Source organism: Manduca sexta, chromosome 2, assembly GCF_014839805.1.
Source record: "Manduca sexta isolate Smith_Timp_Sample1 chromosome 2, JHU_Msex_v1.0, whole genome shotgun sequence".
Taxonomy (NCBI): Eukaryota; Metazoa; Arthropoda; class Insecta; order Lepidoptera; family Sphingidae; genus Manduca; species Manduca sexta.
In genome coordinates this window covers 3,812,349-3,823,276 of record NC_051116.1, presented here as the reverse complement: position 1 = coordinate 3,823,276, position 10,928 = coordinate 3,812,349, and the positions used below count along the sequence as shown (strand labels likewise).

General features: G+C 34.5%; 2 protein-coding genes across 2 annotated transcripts; both read right to left on the bottom strand.

Annotated features, from left to right (window-relative positions):
- Nucleotides 1-1,034: 1,034 nt before the first annotated feature.
- Nucleotides 1,035-5,596, bottom strand: LOC115453883 (BUD13 homolog). Its single transcript, XM_037438086.1, has 6 exons — nt 5,350-5,596; nt 4,229-4,412; nt 2,495-3,518; nt 2,148-2,241; nt 1,720-1,904; nt 1,035-1,281 (listed from the first exon to the last, which is right to left on the bottom strand). Exons 1-6 carry the CDS (start codon nt 5,448-5,450, stop codon nt 1,109-1,111), a joined length of 1,761 nt encoding a protein of 586 aa, XP_037293983.1. The 5' UTR covers nt 5,451-5,596; the 3' UTR covers nt 1,035-1,108.
- A 1,832-nt stretch (nt 5,597-7,428) lies between these two features.
- On the bottom strand, nt 7,429-10,479 carry LOC119189003 (protein FAM98B-like; the record flags this gene model as incomplete). Its single annotated transcript, XM_037437488.1, is given in 2 exon segments — nt 7,429-9,890; nt 10,175-10,479. Coding segments are annotated over 2 exon segments (442 nt in total), but the record flags the coding sequence as incomplete, so codon positions are not given.
- Between the last annotated feature and the right edge of the window lie 449 nt (nt 10,480-10,928).

Sequence of the window (10,928 nt, the reverse complement as noted above, 5' to 3'; positions counted from 1 at the left end):
AGAGTCAATCGTGAAAATAAATACATACACTAATTTATTTTTATATATATGGATTTCAATATGAAGGAATTAAGTTAATCCTAAAAAAAGCGATAGCCTAGTTACTCTTGGATCGGACTGCCAAGACGAATGTCCGCAGATTCGAAACCCAAGGGCACACACCTCTAACTGTTCTAAATATGATGTGTGTATTCTTTGTGAATTATCGCTTGCTTTAACGGTGAAGGAAAACATCGTAAGAAAAGCTGCATACCTGATAAGTTCTTTATAGGTGTGTAAAGTCTACCAATCCGCACTAGGTCAGCGTAGTGAACTAAAGTATAATCCCTCTCATTAATACAGGAGGCTCGCGCCCAACAGTGGGACAGTATATAATACAAGGTTAATATAATAAGTAAATCCTATTTTTCTACTATAATCCGACTTCGGTTTTCACACAATTTAATTCATTTTTTAAAGTTTGTTGCAAAAAGGATTAAATAATTACCTTTAATCCTTTTTAATCCTTTTACCTTTAATTCTGCATATATTGACTAATAAGCTTAATTATACACAATAAATTTCATATTTTGTAGAGCGCGAAATAAATTTAGAATTTAAATTATTGAAACAATATCATTAAAGCCAAAACAGTCATACTTAAAATAGAACTTACAATATTTTTATTAGTCCAAAAAATGCTTTTGTATTTTGATCCATGACAGACATACAAATCTAACCAATCTCATCAATAATCTAATAAAGTATTTGTGTGTAGTTTTTGGTCATCTTGAAACTGGCAACACTTAGCTAACAGTAAGAAATAATCTATAGTTCGGTATCTTCTGAACTTTTTTTTTCTAAAAACTTCATATAATGCAAGGTAAACTAATAAATATCGCTTACAATGGCGAACTGTCCATACAATTCGTTTCCTGCCAACTGCCCTTATGTAGAATTTATATAGAATTTATATAGAAATTTATATAGATTTGCAGACCGAATTTAATAATATTACTCAATGTTATAGCAGGTTGTAGGAATAAAAAACTCAATTTGTTCATTTTTATATTTAATTAGATATGTTTTGTTTGATAAAAAAATCCGTCCAATATCAACAGATAATTATTCACAAATCTTCAGTGCTCCATTTATAAGCTTCTTCTTCTTGAGCCTTCTTCCTACTTTGTTGCGTGAAATATTTCTTCTCATATCCGTTTGAACGGTCCACTCCATCCCATCTGTAGCCTGGTCGAAGATTAAACCGATTGGGTGGGAAGTTGCCTTTGTATGTGGGCCGTTCTGGAACAAAAACGTATTTTAATAAAATTTTAAATTTATCTCAGTGCCGTAGTTCTATTGTGCACGGTACGAGTACAACTACCGCGCTGAAGTCCTGGGTTCGAATCCCGGGTCAGTTCAAAATAATTGTGACTGGGTTTTTCCATCTTAAAAAATTACTCAGTCGCAACTCGGAGTCAGGCAGTTGGCGGTGTGAGTAAGCGCGTAAAGCCGTTAGTCTTGCGCCTGATCTTTCTCATGTCAGATTACGGTCTCACCGAGCTATGAGAATGAAGAAACAGAGTGCGTCTGTGTATTTCGCACACACTTGTGCACTATAATATGTCCTGCATACTTGGCTGAGCTTGTTGAGATAGGCCACCATGACCGAAATTCGGCAAGGAAGGAATCAATCATAAAAAAACCCTATATTATATCTACAAAAACATTTCATCATACCTGGTGGTAACTCTCCTCGTTCTCTCTTCTTCTCACGCATGTACTGCAGCATTGGATCTCCTTCTCGTTCCACCTGTTTTAAGTTGTGTTCCAAGTCTTGATCGTTCCTGTGCCTTGCTAAAGGTTTGGCAGCTTCATGCATGAAATCTTGGAGGCGGGTTTCTTGCTCTTCTATTTGTTTTATCCTGAAAAATATGTAGGAAATGTTAGTTAAGAATGTGGCCAGAACAAGTAGTTTTCTCGGTATCATAAAAAAATACTCCATTGTTAAAAAAAATATATACTTCAGTGAATTGGTACCTCCATAACAATAGACTTTGATGGATAAATTAATATAATTTTTGAATTATTCGATCATGGTGGACAAACACTTTTTAAAACCTGAATAAACACATTTTATTACAAAATAATTAATTTTCAACACTCACCCTTTACTCCATTTCTTGTATTTTTCATCCAACTCCTTCTGCCTCTCTGCCTTCTCTCTTTGTTTCTGTCTCTCTTCTGATGTTTCTCTTTTGCCTAAACGGAAAAAAGGCGTACAATAAGTCATAATACGGTTCTTCCAAATTCCATTATTTTTTAAAAACAATAATTATGACTGTAAAATATGATTAAAAGTAAGGTACAAGTTCTATAAAGGGCTTCAATATATTAATGTAATTTAATAATGTAATGCAAACAAAAAAAAATTTAAATCATTTTTTTGTTTGTATCTTAATAAAGGTAATAACAAGAACCAGTAAGAAAAAGTATATATAAAAAATATACCAACCTTTCCGGGACACAGCTTGTGCATTCCTACCGGACACTGCATCAGTCATTTTATTATACACTTCCTCTTCCCTTTTCCTAAATGATTCATTCTCCTCTCTCAACTGTCTAGCATCTTGAAGCCCAGCTTTCTTTCCCTCCAAAGTTTTTGCCATTTTCTTATTAGATGGTGGTGGACTATCAGTACTTCTTTTGTGTCTGCCGTCTTCTGTTCTACCTTTTTCTCTTCTTGGGGGTGACGCATCCGAGTCACTATCATACCTTTTCCTCCTTTCAGGCGACTTTCTGGACTTCCGTTGTGAAGGAGACTCTTGACGATAATGTGAATTTCTCGGCAGAGATACATCTGAATCTATTGATTTCCTTTGCTTCCTTGATTCTGATTTATCGTACTTTGATCTATGCGGTGAATGTTTCCTTCGCGCAGTATCTGGAGATCTGTTCTTTTTAGAATCAAATCTAGATGAAGAAGTGTAATCTTGTTTTTTTCGCGATTTCCTAGGTGGTGACACGTCAGAATCATATTTTTTCTGTGATTTCCTTGGAGGTGACACATCAGAATCATATTTTTTCTGCGATTTTCTCGGAGGCGATGCGTCAGAATCATATTTTTTCTGTGATTTCCTAGGTGGCGACACATCAGAATCATAATCTTTTCGCGATTTTCTCGAAGGTGAAGTATCAGAATCATATTTCTTTGATTTATTAGAAGTTGTAACATCAGAATTGTATCTTGATTTTTGTGACTTTCTTGGTGGGGACTGGTCTGAACTTGGGGATCTTCTTTTTGAAGATTTAGAAGTTTCCGGTGATCTATCTGCATCACCCCAACGACTTGGCTTCCTTACTTTTTCTTTCGGCTTACTCTTAGTTCTTGGAGGGGAAGGATCAGAGTCATAATTCTTGTCTTTTCTTTTGCTTTTTGAAGAATCTTCCTTCTCTTTTCTTCTAGGTGGACCTTTTTTAGTCTCTTTTACATCCTTCTTTATTTCTTGGACTTGTAACTTACTGTTGAAACCATCATCCTGAAAGAGGTTTAATTTAATAACGTAATTATAAAAAACATAAGTGATATGTTATAACAAATAAAATTATTATACAAATAATACTTTGCTGATTTACTTCAAAACTAATTGTCTACCTTTACTAGTAAGATTGAAAGGTATACGGGACCGGACTCGTTTTTGTTCTTCATTATTATCAAATATTTACGTTATATAAATTATAACACAGAAAGAATTATTTAAATCCGGTAAAAAATCAACAAGTTATAAGTCTTTCAATTTCGGTAGAAGGGGCAAGTAACGAGAAACAGAAAAGAGGCGCAATACCCACGTGTGACGTAATCGGGCATTACGACGCGTGCGAAAGAAAGGGATGAAGCGATATCCCCACATCGCGCCCACTTCGGCACTTAGTAATATTTGAAATATGAATTACTGGCTCTTTTTTTAACCAATTTTAATGCAGTTTTCGCAGCAGGGTTTCTTTTTAGTATTATTAACCATTACATATAGAATAATGTACAAAATCAAACACAGGACTATTGAAACCTGAAAGCTGAGTTGAAGTGATATTATTGAAACCTTAGCTGAGTAAAAGTGAGTATCCTGGTTGCGCCTCTTCATACCTCTTCGGGTATAAATGCGTGATGTGTATGTGTTCTTAGCTGAGTTTTTAATATCAGCGGTGTTTGGATTCAAACAGAGATCTACAAATTTAAAGTATATTTTACCTGACTAATAACTCTCCATTTTGAGCTGGAACCGAACTCCTCTATCTTCCGCAGCTCTTCAGGCCTATCGTCTATGATCCCAGCGATCTGCGGAGCATCCTCACCTCCATCCAGTATGTCCAACTCATCTCCTTCTAATGGCCTTAGCTTGGATAGATCTATGTCATCATCTATAATTTTAAACCTGGAATTTTTATATAATAATAATAATATAATATCAGCCCTGTATTTTATACTGTCCCACTGTTGGGCAAGGGCCTCCTCTACTACTGAGAGGGTTTAGCCTTAGTCCACCAGACTGGCCTAGTGCGGATTGGTAGACTTCACACCCTCAAAAATTCTTATAGAGAATTTTTCAGGTATGCAGGTTTCCTCACAAGGTTTTCCTTCACCGTTAAAGCAAGCGATAATTCACAAAGAATGCACACATAATTTTAGAGAAATCAGAGGTGTGTGGCCCTTGGGTTTAGAACCTGTGGCCATTTGTCTCAGTAGTCCGTCCGCAACCAACTAGGCTATCAACGCTTTAAAATTTTTATATAGTAACTTTTAATGTTTGGTATGATTATTGACATTCTTACTCTTTTTACATTTGATGTTTGTAGGGGACGGCAGCTAATTGCATTTTACTTTTGCTTTAGATATCGCAGGCTTCAAGCCATAGGTATAATATGTAATTTTCATAAAATACATCTAGGTGATGCTAGAATTGTGGTAGCCCCAGCGACAATATAGCCGCAGTAACAATTGAAATGCGATAGCAAAGTAAAACCAAAGTCAAATACAGACTTCACTTGAGCAAATACCAAATTATATTTTTCAGCTAAAGGTTAATTTAGATAAAATTATTTATTATATATACTTTTATTGTTTATACGTTTAATTAAATATGGGTATTACTCCATAGTAGTTTAAATACACAATTGATACACACTCAATCCCAAAATGGACGTACAAAAACGAAGTTAAACAAATCATTTTAAAAAAAATGGAATACGTATCCAAAGTATTTTGTTACTTGTATAAATTACAACTCCGATATTAGATAGACAGGTAAATACGCTGAATATTTATGTTTTAGTAATTTATAAGTGACAAAAACAAAGAACACTATTACTCACCCTTTGCCTTTCACAGGCTTTTTTTTCTTTTTCTTTTTATCACCCGATGGGCCGCTGAGATATTTTTGTAAGTACGCTTTCTGATCTATTGTTGCAGTCATTATAAACTTGCTTGTTTAAATTATTTCACTAATACACAAATGACAAAAATAACCAACAAATTTATTTGACGTCAGCCTGACGTTTCGATGGTACAGCGGTCCAGATATTTGTAGTTATGCGTAATGTATTATCTCTGTCTATCATGTTCATTTAAAAAAAGATATTATAAATGCTTACGCTAAGAAATGTTAGTATTGGGAATAGGTTTAATATAATATTTTTTATTGGATGAGCTATCAAATTTGTAACAAAAAAAAAATTGTAGCCATATAAAAAAAATAACATCAAAGTATATTCGTACGAAAACTACTCAGAAAAATAAATCTTACTTTTTTCCGCCTCTACTCTCTACAAATCAGAACTTATAAGTTCCTATTATAAAATGTAAGTGGGCATGTTAGGGAAAGTGTAAAGATATGGGTGTTTGGATATTTGATAGAAGTAAGTAATCTCAAAAACTGCTGAACGAATTTGAATAAAATTTATCATAACTATGACCGCGTCTTGGATTTTAACATAATTCCTGTTAGAAATTATTGAATTTAGTTATCACTTTTTTAAATAGATGGCGTTGTAAGCATAACGCTAAAAATCGGTATAATATTTAGGCTGCTTTTGCCAGCATATTATAAATTGCTTTTTCACCTTTTATTATAGAAAAGTAAATAGCGGCATATACTCAAAAAGGTCTTTCACACGGGCGAAGCCGCGACAAGTATAAATGTGTAGGAATTATAGATTCATATTTTTTTTTGCTAGCAATGATGTAGTTAGTGTAATTTCAAAATAATAAATGATTCTTTACTTTTTTCTCAAACCATCAGCGAAGTACAGCATTGAATTCATTGTTTTTTTTTCTAGAGAAGACCATGTACCTGACCGCTGTGTTATACGTCCACTTGCTGGACAGACGACTTGATGAAGGTCTCAGAAACACGTTGCACGTAGGCCGCTTTTGACAATTTAGTTTGGAGATCTTTAGGGAAGGCCTATACTCAGCAGTGGGTTTCCAAAGGTTAATGATATTTTTTCATTCAATTAGTTCCAAATACTCACCACTGGCGCTAGTATCGACGCAATAAAACTCAGTTATGTAATCAATTATTTATTAATAATAGGAAAAACGTTAAAACTATTTTAGTATAGCTTACATATATAGTAATTTTTAATATTAATATTGCTGAATTGTTGCTGTAAGTCCTAAGAGTATTATTGTATTGTACTGTAGTCAATATCTTAAACTGATTTTGAAAATAGCAACACCAGAGTTTCTTGCCCGTTCTTCTCTAGTGAGAACGGCTTTCCGAACTGGTGGTAGAGTTAATATTGACGGAATATAAATAATGTATAACATTTTACGGGTTCAAAAAATAAATGATTTCATTACAAGAGGACTGATCCGAGCCTCAGCTTCGACGCTATCCATCGTAGTGTGAGTGCACTCATGCTGTTCGCGCACACTGTCAGCGATTAGAGAAAGTAATAGGGCCCGAATTCCTAGACTACTTGATCTATAGTTCCTCTTACATTCCATATTAAGAGTCTGGCTAACGAATCGTGACACAGAAAGTATGGCGGCAAAATCAAAAAAATATACCTTATAACCGGGGGTAAACATTAAGGACTAATGTTTTTATTAAAAATCGTTAAAATAAAAAATACTTTTTTAATAAAAACATAACTGTAAGATAAACTCATCTTTTTAATCTTCACGGGGTTACAAACCGTAGATTCTTTTTAATTTGCCGCTAGTTTTTTGTGACACGACTCGTTGGCTCTAGACTCTAGTTTTGGGTTTGGAGTATTAAATGCCTTTATAATAAGGTTAGTGTAACTCCAGCATTATAATAATAATATCTTATATTAGTAAGGCAGTAAATAAGATATTTCAAAGGAGAAAAATCTGTTTATTTAAACTCTTTTAATTACCAATAAACAAAATAGAACGCAATACCGTGAACACATAAAAAAAACACATCAGTGTTGCAAGGTAATTATTTTTCTATCATTTTAAGAATATGGCCGAACTTATTTAACATAAAAATAAAAGTAAACACTGAGACTCGTCTCACATCAGATATTTAATTTTGTTATATTTCAGTCGGTTATACATAATTAAAGCTAATTATGGAGAAAACGTAGAATTATTTATCATTATTTTTCTTGAAAGCTACCATATTATTATTGCCAGTTATCATAACCATGGTTGTTTTTGATAAACAATTACATAATATATTTAGTTAGTAATAAAATATTTTACTGCTTTTTTCAATAAACCCCTCGATTCCTATCTTTTCTTTGATTCATTACGACTTGACCGAACCAGTAATTGTAAATCCTTAAACACTTATTGTGTCCAGTAGTTAAATTATAGAATATACCTCACAATATTAAGTATTGTTAATTGCAATATAAACTATTGTTCTCGGAGTTTTGTATTATAATAAATATTATACTATTCTTATAGCTATATTAAAATACATATTGACAATGAGCCAGTGCAATTTTATCACATATAAATACAATATACTGTTTATACAAGACGCTGAATTATAGTTCGGTTTTCCAAGGTTCATCATCATTATTACCATAAGCCCGTTGCAGTCCACTGGACATAGGCCTCCCAAGGTCCTAGGCCAGTTATTTCCAACTTGTTGCTCGCATAGCTTTTGCAAGTGGTCATCTGCATAGTACCGGATAGCCTTTCCATAAAGCCCTCTCCAATCAAGGGGCCTTGAGCATTCATTCCATACATTTATGGCGCATGAGTTACGGGAATATTCAAAGATTTACAACTAATTGTTTTAAAAAATCAATTTTATACCGTTTTTTAAATCTTAGGGTACCAAAATGTTCCTTACTAAATTATCTTTCTAATTTAGCAAAAAAACACGACTCCGTGTCGTTTTATTCTGATTGGTTGAGAGACTAACACGTGACTGACGCATTGGTCTCTTGACCAATCACAATCAAGATTAAACGACTTCGACTTACGACTCGAGTTTTTTGGGACATCCTATAGGAACTCAACTATGAGTTTGTATTAAACAAACACATTTTTCGAACAATTAAAAATGAAACAATTATCCGGTTATTAACCATAATGGCAACAATATATTTTATAATTCAGCGTTTTATACTGTTCGACTTTTGCTGATATAATTCTTTATATACGCCCATATATGTTTTACACTATCATCATGGGTATATTTTCTAAGGCAAGAAATGCACTTTCATTTATATTGCGTCTCATGATAAGATAGGGAGCGAGCCTATCCCCGCGTGAGGCACAAATTCCAAACTGGGCTGACATTGAGTAGAAATAAACAATTTCACTATATTCAACTCAGAAGCTATATAAAAGCTCATCACGCTTGTAACTTCGAAGGGATAGACAGACACGTAACTAATGCCTACCTGTTTTTGAAAACTCACAAATTTTACTTAACCTGAATCGAAACTTTACCATAATCAGAAAATAAAATTTGAATGTAGTCATATCAGTCCTGTATTTATACTGTCCCACAGTTGGGCACGGGCCTCCTCCACTACTAAGAGTTTAGACTCTAGGCCACCATGCTGGCTTTGCCAAATAATAGTTTACTTGTGGAGGAACACTGTCGCTCAAAATACAGATTAACCTAGTTTGAGTGCCAGGGAAACAAAACCTTGATATGTGAAACTATTTTTTGGGAAATAAATAATATGGACGTATATAAACATTTATATCTATGCGTTTTCAAATACATTATTATCACCTTCTAAATATATCTCTATCGAGTTTTCTATATTTTTTCTGTAATGCCACATATAATTGCAAATATTACAGGGATATTAACTTACAATTATTGATACATAATAAGCAGGTCTATATTTCATTGTAGGGACAATCTGGAAACATTCTTATTTAATAAATGGTATTGGGTGACCAAAGGATGTCTTGCAACCATATTTCTGGATAAAAAAATAATCTATTTGCAAAATCCGTTAAAGGAACTTACATTAATTTGATTGCAGGTTAGTGATATTTTATTTTTTGAAGCACACTGAGTTATAATGCTGTATATCTTAAACTTACAGTGAATTGTGGGTTAGACTGTAACCATATTTAGTCCAAAACATTCAGATGTTTTTTGGTAGTTGTAATTTATCAAAATATGAAACCGAAAGTCGAATAATCGACATATACCTCTCAACTTGTACCCAGATTGTCACAACACTGATAAAAACAAGCTTACTCTGTTACGGGGATGAGTTGCAACCATGGTAGCACTTTCTACGCTTCCTCCATACTGCATCGCATCAACGCCTCCCTCTGTACCCGCTGCGCCCGCGCCGGTCGCGGTCGTCGTGTTCGTTCTGGTAGCCGCCTTGCTGTTGATAGCCGCCTTGGTAGTTCTTATTGTAACCGCCAGAGCCACCACCACCGCCGCTACCGCCTGAAAAAAGTAACAGATGAAGCATGATAAATATTTTTTGATTAATGACTAGGCTTTTTATTTAAAAAAAAAAACGTTAATAATATCTGTTGTTACAATTGTTGGTTTTATAGGGTGAAATACTAAATGATTAGCCGTGCCGAATCAAAGAGAGAATGTTGCCAGTAAAACAAAAAAAAATTGGTTATGATAAATCTAACAACAACTTGATATTAGGGATATCACTGGCTAACGGTAGAAGCTATAAAACATACTTATAACATCAAGCTTCAAATTAAACCAACCTTGACTGTACCCTTGGTTGTAGCCTCCCATGCTATCATAGCTCTTGTACCCGCCCTGGTGGCCGCCGTAGCTACCTCGATTCTGCTCGTAGCCCCGATTCGGATCGTAGCCACTTCGATTCTGATCGTAGCTATTACGATTCGATTCGTAGCCACGATTTTGCTCGTAGCCGCTACGATTCGCGTCATAACCGCTACGATTCGGGTCATATCCGCTACGATTCGCATCGTAGCCGCCCGGAGGCACTTCGTAGGTCTGGTAGTTCCTTTGGTTGGGGTTGTATGGTGCCGGACTTGTTTGGGACCTGGAATTGTACTTGTGTCGGAGTATGCAACTATACAATTTAGACTCCTTGGGTTAGTTGGATAAAACATTTTAGTAAGGTATCATTGCCGATTTTTTTATTATTAATAATAGTTAATTTGCGTAACTACGTTCTCTAATTATAAGTACGTATATAATTTTTTTGCATACGGTTGAAACGGTGAAACATGTTGCACATGTAAGATATTTAACATCATAATTGTTACCTACGTTAATTACCATGTTTTATGCAAAATAAATTGTATTGATTTGATTTTGACGTTGTCTTGCCGGTTAATATTATATAATACTAGCTTTTGCCCGTGGCTTCGTCCGTGTGAAGGAGTCGTCCAAGATAAAAGTCCCGCTACATATTTTCCCGGGATAGAAAGTAGCCTATAATCTTCCCAGGGTTAACTATCTCCATACAAAACTTCATAAAACTCCGTT